This window comes from Onychostoma macrolepis, chromosome 02 (genome assembly GCF_012432095.1).
Source record: "Onychostoma macrolepis isolate SWU-2019 chromosome 02, ASM1243209v1, whole genome shotgun sequence".
NCBI classification, from domain to species: Eukaryota; Metazoa; Chordata; class Actinopteri; order Cypriniformes; family Cyprinidae; genus Onychostoma; species Onychostoma macrolepis.
This window is the reverse complement of record NC_081156.1, coordinates 30905536-30928340: the sequence shown is the minus strand read 5'-3', so window position 1 is coordinate 30928340 and position 22805 is coordinate 30905536. Positions and strand designations below refer to the sequence as shown.

At 39.9% G+C, this 22805-nt stretch overlaps 1 protein-coding gene across 1 annotated transcript; it reads left to right on the top strand.

Annotated features, from left to right (window-relative positions):
• Window positions 1–2463: 2463 nt before the first annotated feature.
• LOC131528666 (uncharacterized) lies at window positions 2464–21903 on the top strand. Its single transcript, XM_058757991.1, has 6 exons — window positions 2464–2772; window positions 4196–4289; window positions 10307–10803; window positions 13692–18530; window positions 18754–19166; window positions 19504–21903. The coding sequence occupies exons 3-6, from the start codon at window positions 10448–10450 to the stop codon at window positions 19536–19538; spliced, it is 5643 nt and encodes a 1880-aa protein (XP_058613974.1). The 5' UTR covers window positions 2464–2772; window positions 4196–4289; window positions 10307–10447; the 3' UTR covers window positions 19539–21903.
• Window positions 21904–22805: the final 902 nt, after the last annotated feature.

The following is a 22805-nucleotide window of genomic DNA, read 5'->3' as shown; positions in this document are numbered from 1 at the left end:
TTAACCGTCTTTAATGTTTCACTGCCTTTCTTTCTTAAGTGTGCAGCCAGAGCGGGACTATTTTTAAAACAATCTTTCTTTTAGAACAAGTCAGTGCAAGTTGTTTATAGTCACGTTGGCTAGTTTCACATGTACCTGAAAAAGAAGTGAACGTGTTACTATGGCAACATTACATTCCAATTTGCAACATCACAGCAGAGTTTAGCATTAGTTTCTTAAGAGTCAGCCGGTGGTAAATTTAGCATGCGCTCTCGACTGCCGAACAGCCTGGGAAAGTCATGTCATTATGTGAGTGGATCTAGATGATAAATGGCTTAAATGGATTCAAATACTATATATATTGAATGCTATTAGGTCATTGCAACTTTTCAACTTCCTAATTAAATCAATGGAGAAATTAACATCATCCTGTGATTGATCAGCTGTTTTCGACTGAATGCAAACACACTGGTATTCTTTGTATCTCTTATTTATTGAGTTCAAATGTGTTCTTGGCAACAAATAACTCATTGCTCTGTTGCTGCTGCTGATTGAAGATATAAATCAGTGAATATTTCCAACACTTCAACAGGCCATTTTTAACACATTAACTAATGTAGTGCAACCTACAGCTTTATTTGAGAATGAGCTGTACAAGGGAAACAAGCTTGACAAAAATAAGAAGAACAGGGAATTTTCCATAGGCATACAACAAATACATACAACCAAAATAAACCTAATAAAGAAAATGGGATATTAATGAAACGCCAGCATTGCCGAATAACAGGGTTTTTTTTTTTTTTTTTTTAACAATCACAAAAATGTTTGAGTTAAAGGGGAACAGTTGCAGTTGTCATTTTTAAAATACTTTTAATAAGAAATAGATTTTGAAATATAAGAGTTGAGCTGAGTTTTATATTTTTTTCTGATGGTCTCTTTAATGCCAAAAGAGTTTAACACAGAATTGTAGATATAATTCGAAAGTATTTCTAGTTCTCTATTCTAGTTTCCTTTGGGACAGTCGTGTTTCATTCTTGCGGTCTGGAATTGTGATCCTCAGTCCTACTTTATTATTATTCATCATATGCTGAAGAAACCAGACTGATCCTAGATCTGTTTCATGTTAATTTTACACAATTATGCTGAAAACCTTCGATTGACATGTAATTGTAAACAGCACTGTCATGAGCGATGCACTGATGTGTGTTTGTCTAGAGTAATGTGTGTGTGTGTGTTACATAGAACAGTCAATCTGGACCTCTGTTATTAATGAAAGCTTTCAATGCATCATTATATAAACTCAATTCAATTTCAGTATACTTCAGAAAGGTAAAAGTTCAGAAGAGTTTTGAATGAATTTAAGGTCCACTCAGTAATATTTGTTTTCCTTATTCTGGAGTTGAAGTTCTCACTTCTTAGTGCCAGTGTAGAAATGTTTGCCAACATCCATGATTAAATTATTTGTTGGTTTGTGTTGTTTTAAAGATGTCTCTTTTGCTCATCAAGGCTGCAATTATTTGATCAAAAATACAGAAAAAAAGCTGTAAAAATATGAAATATGACCATTTAAAACAACTGTTTTCTATTTGAATATATTTTAAAATATCATTTATTTCTGTGATGCAAAGCTGAATTTTCAGCATCATTGCTCCAGTCTTCAGTGTCACATGATCCTTCAAAAATCATTCTAATATGCTGATTTGCTGCTCGATAAACATTTATTATTATTATCAGTGCGGAAAACAGTTTTGCTGCTTAATTTTTTTTATTTTATTTTTGGAAATGGTGAAACTTTTTTTCAGTATTCATGAATTATAAAAAGAAAATAAAAAACAGCATTTTTTTTTTGTAAGAATGTAAACGTATTTACTGTCTTTTTTTGATCAAAGTAATGTGTCCTTGCTGATTAAAGTAGTGATTTCTTTAGACTACCATTATGACTCTCTATCTCATATGATGATTTTAAACACATTTCTCAAAATTACAACTCATCTATTTGTGTATTTTTTTATTTTTTATTTTAAATAAGGAAAAATATCTGAGTGCACCTTTAAAAACTGAGTTTGAATCAGGCTGAGAGAAACTGTGTGTTTCCCCCAAGTGTTCTAGCGTGTGCTGTCCTGTATGTGATTTGTAGCTCACTTGAATGTCTTTAGCACATACGATAAGCACAAACTCTGCTCTCATGCAGGTTTCTCCTCTTGCTTTTGCTGCTGTTCACATTTTTAAAATATATGTTTTTAAGCTTTACTATTTCTGTATTATAAGTCTTAATAAAACTATATTCAACCTAATGTCTGGTGATCAAGATGTGTACATTGAATGTTTAAAGAAATTATTTGTCTTATGGATTTTTGAAAATTACCTTTCATGCCGTGTGTAACACAGCTCCTCGTGAATGAAAACATCCTGCAAAGTTTTAAATCTGAAAGTGCATCCAGTATAAACTTATTGTCTCTCAAAAGAAAGAGTCGACTCTGACTTATATTGAAACGAGTCGTTTCTGAGCGAATCCCAAGCCGTTTAATGTTGAAACGTCAACACGATACATTAGCATATTGCCCGCCCACTTGTTGCGCGCGGCAGACCTGAGAAAAACTTAGTTTTCGCGTTGGTCTGAATGAAAATGCAAATTCTTATTTGCCACTAGATGCCGCTTTTGGAGCGTTAAAAAAAAAAAAAAAATCTCACAAACACTGCTTTAAATGAAATCGGACCAATCACTGCAGATTAGCGTCACGCAAAGGAGGGGTTTGGAAAAACGAATCGTTTGGGAGTCGTTGAGCAAATAAGGTAAAAATAAATGCATATTATAAGAAAATGAAAGTGTTTTTTGACCTTGCACGTCAACCTGTTTTTGTTTTTGGGGACTCCCAAAACCAAAATATGAACCTTTCATAACCCATAATAGGGGCACTTTAAAAAACACTAAACTGAAGTTTGTGATTTGGCGCCACTAGTGGCACCAACCGGAATTGCGAGACAGAATTGCTAAAAATAGTCCCACCCCAAACTCACTTATATTGATACTGTTTTATTACGTGAACTGTTGAGCTAAACAGATACATTTTTAGTATTATAAAAGGGGTTCAGCAATAATCTGTTTAGTTCTAATTCTAAATATTTGAATGTCTATATTCACCATCATTTCCACATGCACAAACGTGCAAAGAGTGTCCTCTTCTTAACCCAGCGAGGTTATGGGTAAATGTTAACGTATTGACTATTCTCTGACCTTCTGACTCTTTCGTCCTCTGTCATCTTCCTCCTGCTCCTTTCTGTTTCATCGATTCGCCTCAGTGTTTCACCATATCCGCTATATTTATAGCACACTGATCATTTAAAAATAGACGTTTGCATTGTTCATTTAAGACGCAAGGTTATTGCATGAAGTCTCCATGTGCTGTATACGACCAGCTCTGCAGTTTAGTTGCCTTGCAAGGCCTGGAAGCGCCACTAGAGGGCAGTGGCTGCAGTGAGGCTGAGTGCACAGATTCATCATTTCACTATTCTACATAGTAACAGACCTACAGATCTGTATAAGCCCCAAAGCTCAGTGGGGTTGTCTTTGAACGGCGTATAGCCAGGCCTACACTGAATCTGCGCCCGCAGCACTCTACAGAAACATCAGCAGAATTAAAACGCCCACCGTTCACAAACTTTTACACATCCTTTGACCTTGTTTATGAAATATCTTGAGTAATCTGATTGCGCTTTCAGCTATCAGTAAGAGGGTACTTAGCTCAGTTCCATTTTACGCATTGGAACTTGTAAAAATGGCACAGATTTCCCTCCAAAATCAATTCAGAACAAAGAAAATTGCAACACGAGAAACAAAAGAGACACTGTTTTTTATCTTGCATTACGTTTCCCTTGCTCTCTTTCTTTTCTGTCCAATGCGCCCCTCCTTGCCTTTCTTCTTCATTACAATACTGACATAGTTTTTCAAACATGAGCTTGTGAAACCCTACAGAGGCCTGCTGCAACACACTCTTGTGGTCTATTTAAATGGTTTGTGCAAACTGAGTTTATTCTGACAACAAACTATAGTTATGGTAAAATGAATTGCATTGTTTTCAATTTAAGAAACTTAGACTTGTATATTTTATTGGTAATTTGTACGCATATTTTCGTGACACCGTCTCATGTAGGGCATGCTGGGAGGTTTGCATGTGAACAACATCCAGGCTCTTTCTCTCTCTCCCTTCACCTCTAGCATCTCTACGGAGTGTCATTGTGGATAGCACTCGCACCGTGCTGATCTGATCAAGAGCACCGGGAATTCTGGGTCAGTGTTCCATGGTGATGAGGTGTGTGTGTGTGTGTGTGAGTGGGCCGGTCCCTCAGAGAATGGCTATGGTGTTATTTACACAAGAGAGACAGATATCAGAATTTCCATGCTCAGATGGGCAGTTTCAAAACGCACAGTACTTTGGACTTTCTCTCTGTCTGTCCATGTGGAATATTATATAATTTCATCTGCTTTCTGGTAGCAAGTCATTTGGCAGAGACAGTCAATCTGAACCTAATGCGTGAATCTGTAATCCTTGAATGCACTGTAATTTTTTGTTGGATAAAAGCATCTGCTAAATGCATGAATGTAAAAGTGTAGTAAAGATCTCTTTCCTACTTCTTTGGAGATACATAAAGCTCTTGACATTTCAGATTCTTCAGATGTGTGTATATATGTGTATTAACTTAATTTGCACACATTAAATATATAAATAAACATAAAACATAAATATATATATAGTAAGTATATTATATATAAATGCATGGAAATTAAGAACCTGTTTTTAATATATAATGTTTTTTATTATTTTATTTTCTTATAAAAAAAATTTTTTTCACTCTATAGAAATCTTGGCAAGGCTAAACGTTCTTGACATTACCCTATAGGCAAAAAGTTGATAGATTACAAGTTCTTCATATGACAGCATTGTTTCTGGGTTCTTTAACATTGATGGTATTCTAACATTCAAGAAACATGAATTAAGTTGAATTAAGTTCTTCGCGTAATATTAAAGGTTCTCCAGATCCTTAAAGCACCAGTAGATGTATTTCTGACAAGCTCGAGCATAAAAAAAGTTCTTGGTGGAACTTGAAGGTTCTCCTTAAGGGCTGGAACCTTTATTTTCGAGAGTGTGCACACCTAGCATGAACTGAACCCCGCTCGCTGTAGATCTCCTGACATCAGAACACACTCCGCCACCACCATGGAAGGCTCCGCATTAGCGCTGGCGTACCGAGCTCCACTAAATGTCAAATCAAGCAGCAATTTCACGCGCGTCTGACGTCAACGAAGGCGAAGGAAAATAAACTTCGCGCACACTTCGGGAGAAACCATTTTCGCCAACGCCGTTTTTTCTCCTTCCGCGTAGAGAGGAGGAGAGCCCGCTGATATAGGCATGCTCAGCTGAAGCGTCCTGCAGCCTCTGACGCTGGGCGCAGGCGAACTGCGACGGCCGCGCCAAACGAGCTCCAGGTAAGACATATGCATTTGAAATGACATCCGAGCGCGTCGCGCCTTTTAACGACCGAATATACACCTATGTAACCAGCCAGTGCATGCATGTATTTTTTTCCATTAACAAGCAGTATAATGCGGGCGCGCACGCGCGCGTGTGTTTTCCACCTTATGCAAAAGATAAACACACACTCCAGCAAAGACGCATCTTGCGAATGGTGCGGAGAGCTGGAAAAAAAAAAACGCATCCCGCACCTTGCGTTTGCCGGTGCGAGTCTAGGCCATTTATGTGTTTATGTTGCTATGGGAGGATGTGTAAAAATTCAAACGAGATTATGACAGCGTATTTTCCCCACTCAGTTTGTGCAATGTGATTCCTGTACCTGCGGCTCCGCGAATGTCTGCGTTTTTGTGGCGTTTTTGACTTTTAGAATCGTTCCTGAACGGCCTGTTTGATGTATACTGTGGCACACACTGCAGTATGGCTTTGCCAGCATAGCACGTTTGTGCTGCTGCTGGTGCTGATGCTGATGCTGTAGGTCATATTACGCGCTTGTGCGCCGCGTTGATGCTCATCAGGAGCTGCGTGTGTTTGTGGCGCAGTGGAGATGTTCAGCGAAATGAAATAAGTGAGAGAGGTGGAAATTGCATTTGAGTTGGGCTTCTTGCTGTAATATTAACATCCTCTCCCATAGGGTAGGGAATGCTTGGTGCGTTTGGGTGTTACTCTGCTTTACCCATTCCACCCCACCTCTCTCTCTCTCTCTCTTTCTCTCTTTCTCCCTCAGCTCTCTCTCTCTCTCTCTCTCTCTCTCTTTGCTCCAAGTTCTTAATTAATTCTGGTACACACATGATAATAATTGAAAAGTCTCTATTCGGTTCCTATTAAATGCTGTATTCTGTAAAAAGTGACGGAGGAGTGATTTTATCACCTGCTTGTGTGCTGATGGAAGCTATACCTCTGTGCCTTGCACTACAGCATCAAGGCGGCCTGCTCCTTAGAGACAGTGTATTCGACCACATGATCGTTTTATTGCTCTTTTTACAGCTATGAGATTTTCGCATGTTCAGGTTTTTATCCTCGAGTGAGATTAAGGTAAACACATTTGGCTTGTTGACCATGATGGAGGGCTCAAGACCCAACTCTAAATAGATATTGTGGACTTCTTAATTAATGAATGCTTTAATAGAAGTGAGTAGAAACAGAAGTGAAGGTGGATGTCGGTAGAAAGTGAGTTAGATGCTCCTCCTGAACTTTCATTAAAAAGTCCATTGGTTTATGTTTTTCAACTTTGATGTTTTTCCTGAAATTAGATGGAGAGCATTGCTCGAGATATGAGTTTAGAATTAGAAATGAATAGCATAGCTCAAATAATTAAGTCCTGGATGAATTTCAAGAGAAATATTTGAGAACGTTGCACTTTGAGAAACACTAAAGGAGACACATGTAAGAACAGATCTTTTTACTTAGGAGAAAAATCAGGGTTATTAAAAGCACAATTATCTTTCAAATTAGTATTCTGTCATCATTTACTCTCGTTCAGACTCCCGTGACATTCTTTCTGCTGTGGTACACAAAGCAGATGTTAGACATAATGATAGTTTTAGTCACCATTCACTTACATTACATTTTTTGCTTACAGTGAAAGTGAATGGTGACTGAGATTGTCATTCTGCTTAACTGCTTTGCTTTGTGTTTTATGTAAGAAAGAAAGTCATCCAGGTTAAAAACAGCATGGTGACAGGATTTTTAATTTTGAGGTGAACTGTCCCTTTAAGCGTAAATCTAAATTTGCTTTCCTTTTAATCTAGGAGAATCATTTGAGATATTAAAACATTTCATTGTGATTTGTCTTTACTGAAGTGTGTGAAGTTTGTGTGTATTATCTGACACATATCAAGGCTGCTGTTGCCATGATGATAGGCGTGTGAAGTCCATATTTATGTTTTGAATATATTTTTTAGTATTTATGATGTAATGCAGATGTACAGAAAAAAACAACAACAATAACTCATGAAAAATCATTAAAATTCTGCTGGATATGCAGTTTTAGTGATACTTTGTTATATTATCTTGTAAAGTTTTTTTAATGATCAATATTAAATGGAGGTGAAATTATAAGACGAAAATAATTTATTTACATGGTAACATTTCATTTTTGCATTTATAATGTAATGCAGATCTAAAAAGAAAATACATAACAGTAATTCATTAGCATTTTGCCGAATACGCAATTCTGGTGATATTTTGTCATATTACCTTTCAGCTTACAAAGTTGTTTAATGATCAGTGTTAAATGAGGGATAAATTGTAAGACAAAAAAGAATACATGAACATGCAAACATACATACATACATATACATACACATACTAGTGAGCAGATATGACACAGAAGATTTGAAAATGACATGATTAGATAAATGATGTCAGATCAGTGTTTTGTGAAGTCCCCCTCTGGGATACAGTCAATGGTTGTAATTATGAACCTCCATTCCAGTGGTGATGCTGTGACACTCTCATATTCAATCAACATGAGGCAGCAACACCCCTTTTTCTACCCAGCAACACCGATGTGCTATCATTGACAGCAGCTGTCATGGTCAAATCACACTTTGACTACTGCTGCCTCTCTTCCCTGATCCCTACGACTGAATAGGGAGCACTACTTGCTGGTGTGATACGATCAGCCTGCGATGGTACCTGCATTCGCACTGGTATTGTTGAGAATGCAGTATTGGAGGGAGGTGGCTAGTTTAACTGTGTCACAGGCAGTTAAAGAGCGAGAGCTGTGTATCAAACAGAATTGTTGGGTTTTTCACTTTTTCACTCTCTATTTAGTTTTAGAATTCTGCTGTAGGTTACAGCTGATTCAGACTCAGAGGAATGCGATTGGCTGCTCACAGTGATGATGTCACTCCTATACCACACCAATCAGAGTTACAGCTGGCAGGGGAAATGCAATATCCTCAAGCTCACTGTAATTTCAACCCCATATTTCACAAATTTGCATTGGTTGTTAAAGCATGGGTGGTTTTAAGGGTTCTGCAATGCGATAACCGACCCACAGAGAGGTTTTCAGACTGCTAACGGAAAACAAAACAAAACACACTGACAAAAGTATGCATATTTTATCCTGCGTCTAATTGCACAGGAACACATGCACATGTTTCGCATAGAGGTCATCCGGAGGTCAGGTGTGTGTGTGTGTGTGTGTGTGTGTTGACAACAAAAAAGTGCAGAGACTGTAAGCAGGCTCCTGACTAGTTAGAGAAGGATCTAGCCAAAGCCTCAAGCGTAGCTGGCGGTATTGCATGGCTCACTGTGAATTCAACCTGACCGAATGCCACTCATCAAATCGGTCTGAGCATTACTCAAGAAAACAAGATAGTGTTTTGGAAAACACACACACACACATGCACACAGAGCTGCTGCAGAGCATGAGTCAAGGTCATTGTCTCTTTTTTCTTTTAACCTAGTTCAAGGTCAAGTTAAGGTCACTGCTGGGATCAAAGGTTACTGCTAGGATACATTCAGAACTGAGGTGTGGTTCATTTATTTTAAATCACCATGGAAACACACAGTTTTGCTCTCTTGGCAATGCAGATAGAGTGCTTCCAGATGATTATTTATTGAACAGCTATTCAAACATAAATTCAACAATCAGTATTTGCTGATTTGTGAGTAGGTATGTCTCTTGTGTATATGTGATCTATAATCTTTACTATTAAATATGCATGTGAGTGATTTTTCAAAGTTGTAAATAAAACAAAGATTTTTGGAGCATTAAAAAAAATCTTTAACAAATTCTTTCTACCTCAGAATTTCATGTTTAATTCAATGTGTTACTTGCTGTTTATAATTATTTGAGAAATTTGTTCCAAAGTAAACACTACACTTAAATATTTTCAGTATAGATAAACATTAAACATTATCCATTGCAACGTGAGCACTTATTTCTTAGTTAAAAGTCAATATATATATATATATATATATATATACAGACAGACACACAGTTTATTAATTTTAAATGCATGCTCCTTGTGTCTTAGTATTGACACTTGTCTTGGTTCACACTAAATTTTTCATGTTATTTTTTCAGAATACATTTTTGAAAACAATTTTTATAATTGCATTTGTTTCTGTTAGTGGTGCAGAATTTTTTTTTAAACTTCAGTAGCAAAAATGGTGTAAGATTCATTTTTAGATAGATACATTTTTTTTTGAATCATTTCGTTTCTTTGATTACTGACTGACCATTACTGTTTCAATTAATCAGTTCAAAATTTTGATTAAAAATTCAATATTCATTTGCATTGTCACTCAAAATACACAGAAGTGTCTGTGTCCAATTTCTCACAATTTAAAATGTGGTTGTATTCTTATATAAGTGTATATACAGTCGATCAAAATGATTAAATATCATAATTCCTGTTCTTTAAGTGAGAAACAGGATGAAAAACATGCCTTGATCATTTTGTTACTGTATTTTACTTGTATTGAACATTTAAAATCTGCTTGGCAACAGTGAATCTGGTTCCTCTTATACTGAGATATATATGTTGAGAATCATAAAAAAGCTGAAAAATATCACGCAGGCCCAGATAATGTCTGTGTAATGAGTGCAGAGTATCACATTGACTTTAAGCTGCACTTCTGAGTTTGCACTTGGAAGATTTTGTGCATCGGTTATATAATAACCTGACAGGGTGTGGCCGCATCAGATCTAAAGAATAAATACTGTATGTAGCTTTAAACTTTCATGTGCTCAACCAAGAAGATGGTTAGGTCTCTGTACAGCAGATGGTTATTGTTTTAGAGTGTAATGTTCTCTCCATCTCTCTGTCTCTCTTATTCTCCAGTGATGGCCTCTGCTGAGCAGCTGTGTCCCCGCCTGCTGCACCAGCACTGCCCATAGGCCACACACACACACACACACACACACACTTACACACGCCTTTGGGCTCCCTTTCCAACTCCGTCCACACACATACACACACATCATGTACAGTGTGGAGGACCTGCTGATCTCTCATGGATACAAACTGCCCAGGAGCGGCCCTGCCTCCTCCTCTTCCTCTGCGCCTTATGACAATCGAAACAACGAATGTCGCCGTGATAATGTAGAGAACAGGCCTGCTGGAGGTGGTGGTGGTGGAACTCTGAATGGATTTGGGACAACGGAGGGGGGAGCAGAAGCAGGCATGGGGGTGTACAGGCCGGCGCCAGTGAAGGCTTACCCAGAGAACAACAACAACATTAATGAGGGCCATGAAAGAATTCAACGGAGATTGGAGGTTCCTGTTGCTTTCCTTGGTGACCTGCAACCTCTGGGTGACTCTCTAGCTACAGACAGTGGGTAAGTGTTCACAGTCAAGTGTCCACAAAGAACATTGTCATCCATTGGTGTTGAAAATATTATCTTTATAGTCATCATACTTGATGTGAATGGCCCTTTGGATTTAATTTAATTCCAATTGGTTAAAGTGGATTTTGACCATTGTAAAAAATAAATTAAATATAATTTTAAATCTAATCTAATTTGTTGCCTTTAAAATGTGTTTGAATCACATCGATTTCTTATGTGATTCTAAACCAATAATTAAAAAAATTATTTTCACTGTTAAAACGAATTTGTAAACCATAAAGTTAAACCTAGGCCTATATCATACTAGCGTGTTGCTAGCTTAATTTAGTGTGCAAGTAGCAGGGTTGGGAGGGTCAGCCACTTTTAAAATATATTCCGTTACAGTTACAAATGACTTATTGTAAAAAATATGTGCAAAAAATATTCAGTAACGTAATCCAATACCACAATATAAAAGTAATGTAATCTGATTACTTTGGAGTAACTTGAAGTAATTAAAGTCAAAATAGCAATATCAAAGTACTTTTATTTAATTATGGCTATAAAATTAAAACAAATATAAACTATTGTAAAACTATTGTAAAATTGATTAAAAATCGTTTCTTGTTTCACCTTCTAGATATTACAGCCCATGTATATTTATATAAAATCTAATGGCTATACAGTTTAGCAGTTTTATTATTATTATCATTATTTATTTAATGTGCAAGGAAAAAATATAGTTTATACATAACATTAAAAAACTCACACCATATACATATTAGTCTATTTTAAAAGCTTACATGTTGAAACATATGTGAATTGCTGTGATCTTTCTTTATTTCATTGACTGATCCTTTGACAAAATAACTGAAATTTCCAGACATGAAAATGTTTTTTTCTACTTTGTTTTTTAATGTAACTAATGAGTTACAGTTACTAGATTTTTGTATCCTGATTATGTAAGGCTATTACCTGTATTCCCCAACCCTGGCAAGTAGACAGTTCAAATCTTCACTATACCTGCATTTTTGATGGTCAGCTAACATAACGATAACACATAAATGTGTCACTAAAAGTTAAATTAAAAGAAATGGCAGGAAAGATAAATATAATTGATTTGTGATATATAAAATGAGTTAAATATAATACGTGCTAGTTCAAGTCAACAAATTGACTGGTGCTGCAGGTGTCAGAACAGTTCACTCACACAATTAAACTGTAAACAGTAACACATTAAAACTTTGTATTAAGTGGATATTTAGCAATAGAAAGAAAACCTGCCTCTTATCGTTTGGGGGCTGTGAAGAAGGACTTTAAGATCTACACGTGTTTATGAACGACTTGCAGGTAAAGACGCTTTCCAAATAAGTGTATCAAAGCACTACACGCTCGGTGAAACAGAGAGAAACACAAAGAAAAAGTATGATCAACAACTGCATTAAATAATCTGCATTAAATATCCCTGCCACAAGCCATTTCAAAAAGTTATGGTAATCATCACTGGTGAACACCGATCTTGGCTAACATGGTCAAGATATATGTAGCCTAAAAGACACACATTAAAACATTTAACATTCCTTTTACGGGGTGCAAAGCATTTGCTTAATTCAAATGTTAAACAAATTCAACTGACACTAATAAATGACATCTATTTTGCAAGTTATCAGCAGATTTATTTTGAATTCACATGCGTTTCATCATCATTTTGGATGCAATGTTCTGTCCATGATGATGACCCATATTGTATAATCTGTTGTAACAAAAATAGTGGCCATAAAAAGTGTCTGGGCACTTTTGCCATATTGCATTAGGTAACAAAATATCAAACCAAATGGTATTTGCTTGCAACGATGCTAGAGCCTTTCTCATAACTACTGTAACTTCACTTTTCTGGGCCATTTTTGCATTTTTACCAGTGCCCGCAGTGATGTTTACTTGATGTTCAATCAGTTCACTTCAAGTTCACACCGGTGTAGTTCATCACATTAACTTCACCTTGTTTTGAGCCCTGGAATCTTGGTGGATGTCATGCCATGTGTGCTGCTTTTGAATGTGCGTGAGGTTAGTTTTAATGGAAGAATCAAATGATAAACGCAACTTCTTCTCTAGCACACCTTGAACTGTTAATCTGAGTCATAGACTGTCCTAATACAAATCAATTAAAATAGACTTCATCCATATTTCATGCCTAATCCATTCCACTGTGATTTTATCACAAAAATCTAGACACTCTGTCAACATTGATGTACTGTAACCTGAAAGGAATCGGCCATGTGAATGTAATCACATCTATAGCTTGCCCTGAGGTACATTTTGAGTGTGTGTAAAGTGACAGTAAATGAACGTTATGCACAACACAAACCATTTTTTTTTTTATTATTAACACAAGTGTTTTATTTGTCATTACGCTAAACAGACTAAATTTCATTCTAATTTTGCCTTATTCTGTAATTATTTTGCTTGTTTCTTTTAAATTTAAAAGTTTTTAAAATGTTTTTCTTTAATGCCACAGTTATAAGTTGACCTATGCTATTTATCACTATTTTTTATTTATTTATTTTGATATATTGAATGTAACATTTTAAATCTTATTATTTAAATGCCCTGCTACATATCACAAAAGATCTTTGTGAATGTGTAGATTCAGCTAGAACTATAATTGTTATGTGAGCATGTCAGTAATTATAAAGATTGAACTCACACAAACCATTTCATATTACACATAGCATGAACCCATATGGTGTTAGAGCCATACTTGTTTCCTTGACTATATGAATATAATTTTATTAATTTCTGCGACCTAATCTGTTTGCAACATTAAAGTTGCGATTTCAGATTGCAGTATAAAAAAAACAATTCTACCTTCATAAATGATCTATATTTGTCTCTGTTGCTAGGTTCTATGATGCTCCCAGCCTGACATTCTCTGAACATGCAGATGAGCGAGAAATTGCATTCTGGAGAAGGAGGGGACAGGACTTCAGTGCTCTATTGGACTATGCTGATCCCAGGGAACTCAGAGTGTCTGGAGGATTGTGGCGAGGTCCAGTACTAGCTGTTGAGGAGCTGAGGGCTGAGAGGCCACTGGCACGCTGGGAGGAAGGCCCGTGGATACGGGAACCTATAGACTCAGGCCCAGAGACGTTACGTGTGACTGGAGAGAGGAAATGCCAGAGCCTGGGAACAGAGGAGTGGCGCCCTGCAGTGGGCTTGGGCCGGCAGCTGTCAGATGGAGAGGCTGAACATTGGTCTCAGGAGCAGCAACACCGTCTGCGACCAGCAGATGGAAGTGTGTCCGCCACAGTGCGAGCCAAGTCCCAGTCGCTCCCTCGAGTCCTTTCCCCAGAAGATCCCCACTATGGAGAACTGCCTCAAACTGGTGCCCCAAGTCACCCCCCTACACAAAGAAGCAGCAGCTCTGCTCCATATGGTCGATACCACAGTGAATGGTCAGCAGGGGAAAGGTGGATTGGTCAGACACAAAGTCATGCTCCTTCTGCAGTTGTACCAAAGCCACGGTTCAGCCGCCCCATCAAGCCCCCGTCTTATGAGACTCACCAGCAAAACAGGGGGAGCTGGGAAACGTTGTCATCTGAACCCGTGTCCAAACCCAGAGACCGCTCAGTGTGCTTCCCTCAGAGTATTGAACCACTCAGAGACCGATCTGGTTGTTATTCTCAGAGTGCAGAGCCTCTAAGAGATCGGTCCATTTGCTTTTCACAGAGTGCAGAACCAATTCGAGACCGCATGCTGAGCCACTCTCAAAGTGCTGAACCACTAAGAGACAGATTTGTCAGTCATTCACAGAGTGCGGAACTACTGCGTGATCGTTTTTTCAGCCACTCGCATAGTGCCGACCTCTTACGGGATCGATCCCTTTGTTACTCTCAGAGCTCAGAACTGCTCAGAGACCGGTCCATTTGTTACTCCCAAAGTGCAGAGCTCCTGAGGCCAGAATCATATAGGACAGATCTATTTTACCATGAACTGACTGGTATGGAGCCTCCTGGTTACATCCCACCCCCCTCCTACAGGAGATTCCTGCCACCCAGGAGTGGACAGAACTACCGAGCAGATTCTGCTCTTGTCCGATGGAAACGTGAGCCTGTGAGTGCAGAGATGGGCCAGTGGTTTTCCAGGACTTCAGGATTGTCATGGTCTGAACGGCGTGAAGACAGGAGCATGGCAGTGGTTCCAAGAAGACCTGTGCATCCAGGGCCTGTCGTACCTAGCCGTCCAGGACTTGTGCAGTATGTCCCATTTGAAGACCCACGTATCAGGCACGTCTCAGGGGGGCCCTGTGGAAACTCGCTCACGGACGCGGACAAGATCCGACACGTCAACAAAGAGCTTCCCTGCGCTGCAACTTTAGGACAATCCACACATGATAGTGCCTTTCTCCCTTCACAGGGACCGAGTCTTAGCACGGACACTAACAAACCGGCTCTCACTGAACAGGAGAATACTAACCGCTGGCACAAGGGGATGAATAAAGGCAGTGAAACTGTAGCACCTGACCAGAGCTGTGCCAAGTACCCACCAGCCTTTCAGCTCAGACCCCTGCAACCAATAATTAAAACAGACAGAAGTACAGACCAACAGACTAGAGCAGACAGAATCCCTGACCAAGTCAAGGTTGAGAGAGTAACAGAGCCGGTCAAAGTTGAGAGAGGTGCTGAACAGACAAAAACAGACCAAGTCAAAGTAATAGAGCAAGTGAAACCAGATCGAGTTACAGACCTAATAAAATTAGATAAGCCTACAGAACAAGTAAAGCCAGACAGGTTTACAGACAAACAAGTAAAGGTGGAAAGATTAACTGACCAGATACAAGTAGACAGAATCCCAGATCAAGTCAAAGCCGACAGGTATACTGACAAACAAATTAAGCCTGAAGTCAAGGCAGAGAAAATCCCCGAAAAGCCCATAAAAGCAGATAGAATTTCAGACAAGCAAAGTAAAGCTGAACGACTCTTAGAGAAGCACTTGAAGATTGATAGAATTTTAGAAAAACAGCTTAAAGCAGATAAAATGTTAGAAAGACAGAGTAAATCTGAAAAATTTACTGAGAAGTTGATTAAAGGTGACAAGCAGGCAAAAGGAGATAGCAGTACGGACCAGATAAAACCCGAGAAGATCACCGACAAGTCTGGAAAGGCTGACAAATCCATGGATAAAGGTTCTTCAGAGAGTGTTTCAACTGTAAAGACAGAACCAGTCCAGGAACCTGAAAAAAAGAGTGTGAAAAAGAAACTCAGTGAGACTATCTTTTGCCTTGTGTCTGTGCCACTTTCGCAGTCCAGTGCAAAATCTCGAGATCAAAACAACAACGAAGAGAAAGAAAAAGACTCTCCTCCAATTCCTCCTCCTCCTCCACCAAGTTCATCCAGTGAAAACAGCAACACCCTCGGCTCCCTGCCAAACCAAAGCCTCAAAAGCACATCCACCACCTCCACTGACTTAGAGCTACAAGCACTCACACTTGGCAGCGGGTCCAGTAGCATAGCCACAAGGAGAGCGCATCGGAGAAGGAACTCACGGTCTAGGATCATTAAGCCAAATCCACATGATGAGCTCCGACGGTATTCTGGGGCTTGGCCAGGGGACCAGTACCGTGATCAGGAGACCCAGACGAGCCCTGAGCCCACAAAGAGCAATGCAAATCCAGGCCCCACCAATACAGAAGCACAAGATGCTCCTGCTGCCCCAGAGGTAACAGCTCCTGCTGAGACTACATCGGTGGCTCCAGGGGCTGCCCCAGGGGCCATTGGGTCTTCGTCAGCTCCACCAGCTCCATCGGTTCCATCAGTTCCACCGACTCCAGCAGCTCCACCGGCTTCAGGAGCTCCTGACCCCAGCACCCCTTACGGGTATCCCATGAAGGGTCAGAAAAGCCTAAAACCATCTAGCAACAGTGCTTTTTCACGAACAGGTACCTTCTCCAAGAGCACAGGTTCTCACAGACCTCCATTACATCCCCCGCCACACCCTCCACCCCCACCTCCCAACCAACCTCCATCTCAACCTCCTCCTCCCCCACCAACACAGCCCCCGGCTCAGTCCCCACCATCAGATCCAACTGAGGAGGCAAAGTCAGCCACAGGGTCAAACTCTGAGGGATTTAGCCAGTTCTTGCTGAAGCCAGTAAGCCGACGGCCGTGGGATGCTATTGAGGATCTTGAGACCATCAATAAGGAGGCGCAAGACCAAGCAGGTAAACGCCCCAGCGTGGACCAGTGCATTGAGGATCTTAATGAGGCCTACAAAGATATCCTGGAGCTCAGCACTGCCAGCAATAACCTTCCCAACCGCTCCTCCATGCAAATCCCTGACCGCATCAAATCAAGGTTATCTTCAGATCCACTTGGAATTCCTGCAACTGCTCTTCGGCCAAGCTTGGTGCCTGGAAGTGACCCAGAATACCGGGAGGTGAAGAGTGCCTTTTCCCGACCATCAACTGGGAAGAGTGTGAGCTTCAGCAAACAGCTGAGAGAGGAGATTTGTCCTGCTCCTCCCCCACCAGAACCAGGTTTCAGAGATTACAAAACAGTCATGTCCCAGATAACCCAACGCAAAGCCTGCAGATCAGTGAAGCTGGATATCCCAGCCCCCAAAGAGACCCAAAGAGATGACGATTTGACTGCACAAACCTCCTCCACCTCTTCCATGGCAGCCGAGGTGCCATGGGCAGACAGACAGCCCATGCAAGATGCCTCCACTCTAACCAGCCCTCCAGACTATGAGCACATCTGTCAAACTCTCCAAATGGCCCGTGAATCTGGGGCCGTTAGTCGAGCTTCTATCAAATCCAAACCAGGAAGTGCCATGAGCATCGAAACCCCACAGCATGTGCCCATAGCTGGTAGGCCTCCCGTAGATTCTGAGCAGCCATGTTGTTCTTCAGCATTAGAAGGGAGACAGGAGCCAATGTCATTATTCAGGGAGGAAAGGAGCTCAGGCTTTAGGAGGGTAACAAGCCACACTAACAGGTTCCTTAGTAACAGGGGTGTACTTTGTAGCCTTGCAACCGGAAAGCCTGTTGGTGACAAAGCAGGTTTAGAGGCTAACCCAGAGGTTCCTGCTGACTGGCAGATGCAGCTTTCATTAGCTGAAAAACATATTGCTACTCTGATCACAGGAGAGGGTTCAGCAGAGAACCTTGATGAGTCAAACAAGGTTAAAGGTGATAAAGACATTCCTGGCTGTGAGTCAGTTGAGAATGAATTGAGCAACATTGTAGCCACTGAAATGAAAGACGATTCTGCTAATGCTGAGCAGAAACCTTCTGAAGTAAAAGACACAGAAACAGAGCAAACAGAGACACCTGAAAGCCAACAACCTGAAGTGACAGAGAAAGTGAAAGAAGAGGAAACTTCTAGGGAAAAGATGGAAACAGAGCAAGAGAAATGCGAGCAGAAAGACCCTGTTACTGAAGGAACAGAGCAAAATAGTGATATAACCTCAGAGGAAAAGAAAGAACCAAATGTGATCTTGAGGGCAAATAAGGCTGCAATGTGGACTCATTCAGGTTTAGATTCAGAGCTACGTCCTGAATTTCCACCAGATCACCTTCCCCTTTCTTTACTTCCTTACCTTAATCGTAGATTATCTTTAGGGTTGGATTGGGAGAGGGGTGGGTGGGAAGGGAAAGTTTGGGTCAAGGTGGATTCTGGTCCAGAGAGAGGCGGTCCCTTGATGCTGAGAGATGGGGTATTGGTGGAGAGAGATGGGGTTTAGACAACGATAGACAGGAAGGAGGTGGTGAAAAACGGGGTCTGGGGGGTTGGCGTGGGTGTGGGATTGATGGGCAAGGCACAGATGATTCAGACTGGGAATTAGATAAAAATACCCAAGACACTGGCAACAAAGAGGCAGATTCAGAGACAAAACAGAAAACACTTACGCCTGAGCAGGGTCTTGGTGAAGAACATAGCAGTCCAGTCTCTAGTACTGATACAGTGGAAAAGATAAAACACAAGCTGTTTCTAGCCAAGGCATTGATAAGGGTCAGAGTCAAGGTCCAGGTGAAGGTCAGGTTTCAAGTGTAGATAGACGGAGCCGTGTACTTTCCCAAAGAATAGAGGCTCTTTTTACAGCCCCGCCCGGGCATGGCTCAGAGGAGAGACTTGCCCGCATGAGGGAAGTGGACACTGTCTCACGAATGAGACGCCTTAGCCTCCGTAGCTCAGACTCTTGGGATGGACTGCACGGGGTGGGAAGGTGGGGAGAATATGGATGGGAGGAAGAATGCCCCCTTCCTGGCCCACAGGATTCTTCAAATATCACAAAGGTAGAGGATAAAGAGGGCAGCGCTCACCCTGCAGTCACCAGTGAACCTAAAGAAACAAAAGACGACCAGGCAATCCTAAAAGGTGAGAAACTGTTACAGCAGCTTTTGTATTTACTGTGGGTAGCATTTGATAGCAGAATTCGATGGTGACATTTGTACAGTATGGTGTTTGATAAAGTCCCAAATTTTACTCAGAATTTAAGCCTATCAGTCATGGATCATTGATTATTACTATAATTTTTCACAAAGAACAGTCTGCTGTCATTTGAGCCCAGCATAGTGTTGTGATCTTATTTGAATTTGTGGTGAATTCTTTTTAGCTTACTTGCGTTACATGCATGCCCTAATGTACACAGTGATGCTATTGTTAGATTTTCAGCTTTTTACATTATGTATTTCTCCTCTTTTGACATTTTCAGAGTCACAGGAGCCCAGCCAGGTGGAGAGGTCGTAGCTGAACCCTAGAGGTCAGAGGTCATCCAACTAAGGGTCAGCCTCCAGCACTGTGACCTGGCTGTCTGCTAAATGCCTTCATCCTCATATGCTATCGAAACATCCTCAGACATTGACACACATATATACAAAACATTAGACACAAACACACTGAGCGATGCATCTATCTCTAAAACACACATCTGTGCATAAACACACACAAACTGATACACAAACACTCAAAGTCATTGTCATGTATGCAGACACTCACGTGCATTCAGAACACATTTAAACACCTCACAACACTGAGACATCTGAAATGGCCTTCTACTCCGACAAGAGCATTGTGTATCAACTCCACTCCACGCCCACTCAGTTCCAGCTCTGCTGGCTTTCTAAGTGTTGCTGTTCCACTGCCAGAAGGAGGTTCCCAAAAATGCCCCGCCCCACCCCCTTCATATGTTACAGTTCTCATCATGCCCCATTTTTCTTAATTTCTTGCCCGTGTCATAGTTCTTTGCCCTGCAATTTCCTTAAAAGTTGGTTTATTAGACTTTATCTGGTGCGTTACTCAGCAAAACATTTAAAATGTTGTGTGACCAAGAAACAAAAAAAAAATTAAAACTTTAATGTCTTTTGTAAAAAAAAAATGACTGTTTAAAAAGTAATACAGAACAATTGATGAAGTTTAAAACCAGCTACAATGTCTTATACTGTTCTACCCTTTGCAAACAACCTATCATCCTCATAACTTTGTCTTTCCTCAAACCATTTCCTTCCTCACATCTTTGCATGTTCCTTCCCTTAATCAAGTCCTCAGTCTTCTCACTAACCCTTCATTACACTAACCTTGTGTGCATCTCATTAATTTCTCCTTCGTCTAGACAGTGTTATCTCTGCGCACCAATGTTTTGCTAATAACTGGCAATATAGCTATTTGTGCAAGTCCTCATCATTCTTACAATATCATCCCACTGGTATTAAGACGTCTTGTCTCTATATTCAAGGTCTTGTGCTACACTTCTTAATGAGTATGACCACAATTGATTTACACCTTAGCCACTCTTTATTTATTGAGTTAATAGTGTCTCCCAACTCATTGATATCATCCAACACTACACTGTAAAAAAAAAAAGTTGAGCCAACTTAAAATTTTAAGGCAACAAACTTCAGCAGATTTTTGAGTTTTCTCAACTTGTTGTTTTAAGTTTATACAACAAAAATTTGAGAATCTCCCACAAAAACAAGTTGAGCAAACTCAAAAATCTGCTGAAGCTGAACTTTTTTCGCTCAACTTTTTTTTTTTTTTACAGTGTAGCATACACTTTTAAAAATAAAAGTTCTTTATTGATATCAGTGGATCCATGAAGAACCTTTACCATCCATGGAACCTTTACATACCTTGATAGTGAAAAAAGGTTCTTTAGATCATACTAAGAAATAATGGTTCTTTTAAAGGGGTCATGAACTGCCTTTGTTTTTTATTTTGTACTGTTCACTGAGGTCCATTCATAATGTTATCAAGATTTCATCAAAAAACATAATTTAGAAGTAATAGGCTATTTTCTGTCCTGTTTTTAACCCCCCTCATCGGAACGCTCCTTTGAATAGGCATGGTGGATAGTAGACTCGAAAGTAAACAACCACTTTAATGATTGGCTAACAGTTGTGTATGTTTGACAGCCTATGCCCTTCACAAATGGATGCTGCAGTGATTTAGATTAAAAATGCATAAATACTCATATCAAATGATCTGCTTAACAGACAAAGCAGTAGTGAAAAGTTAATCACACTTGTGTTGCTACATTACTGTTGGATCCAATATAGTTGGCATAGCATCGTCTTTCAGTTTCAATCTTTCTGAAAAATCTGCGTCGAATTGTGCCTTGTTTGTAAACGAATCCGCACTAAAACAAAATGAACAAAGGACCAAGTTCTTACTGACACGGTCTAGAAATTAATTGAAAATAAATTTCATCCACACTTTCCCAATGTTGGGATCAGAAGGAAGGCAATGAAAAAGACACTTTTTCCACAACTTGGCACTGCACAGCGTCTTGTTATCTTTGGAGCCATCTTCATCATTTGTATATCTGCAAGTTCATCTCTCTCGTAAACACTACATGCGCAAGTCGGTGGGCGGGGTTAAACAGGCAGCAATGTAGAAGCAGGTGTTGATCTTCTTCTGTGGAGGTGGTGTTTAGCCACACTATTACATCATAGAGTTGTACATTCCACAAACTGTCATTTTGGCAGATTGGTTTCAATATAAGCTGTTTTTAGATAAAGAGAAAGTTTTGAGTTCTCAAACTTACAGGATGTTTTTATAGTACAATGACCACTTAGAGTGGAATTGAAGCAGTCAGTCAAGTTTTCATTATTTAATAAGGTGACTTCCAGATTAATTAAAAAATATATAACAAACACGATTAATGAAACCATTTTAAAGAAAAAAAGGATGTGTTGTTATAACTTTTAGAGCAAGGGTGTGACGTCACACGCGGGGTTGGTTCGCTCCGTTGGCCAGTTAAATAATATAGTTAAATAAAAAGTATTTCTTTATTTTTTTAACACACGCTTGTTTAAATGGAGGAAGACGAACTTGACAGGACTGTTGAGCCCATAATAAGTGCAACTGCTCATGCATTTGCGCCGATACGGCGAGGGGGCCGAGCGGTACTGCTGTTACAGGTGGAAGAAGTTGTGAATCTGCTCCAGTTTGGGGTGAAGAGCGGGTCGGAAACAAATCGCGTTTACGTGGATACTCATCAAAACAGCCATTAACATAATATACTTTGCATTGGCTTAAACAGGCAAGAAAGCGGACTCAATTTGGTACTCGCGTGCAGTCCGAGCCGAGCGCTTTTTGCGTGCGCGTGTGTGTGCAAAGAAACAATCTGTCACAGCGCGCAAGTACCGCATTGAAATATCTTTCGTGCTGACTCGCAATTTAAATGGCTTAAAACAGTTTAATGTTTAAACTGGCAAGGCTTAAAACACGCGTGAATGATAAAGCAGCACTTGCCTGATCATTCAGAGGTGTTTAGTTAAAACACTGCATTCTCCTAACAGCAGGTACATTCGCAGGTTTTACATAATACTGGTGATCGAGCCAGTGTAATGCAAATGTATGAAAGGTCTGACATAACAAGGTGCCACATGAACGATACTGTATGAAGCGTTGTTTGTTTACATCACGTTGCGCGTCACGCTATGAAAATGATGTTTGTGATAGGCCTATAACTTAATGATCACAACTTTGTGAAATAGGCCTAGATACTCTGCTGGA

What these genes read in the sequence shown, in the direction of transcription:
- LOC131528666 (XM_058757991.1), top strand. Translation starts at nt 10,448, where the DNA reads ATGTACAGTGTGGAGGACCTGCTGATCTCTCATGGATACAAACTGCCC. An exon ending in TCTCTAGCTACAGACAGTGG is followed by an intron (nt 10,804 to 13,691) that starts GTAAGTGTTCAC and finishes CTCTGTTGCTAG; the next exon opens with GTTCTATGATGCTCCCAGCC. An exon ending in CGACCAGGCAATCCTAAAAG is followed by an intron (nt 19,167 to 19,503) that starts GTGAGAAACTGT and finishes TGACATTTTCAG; the next exon opens with AGTCACAGGAGCCCAGCCAG.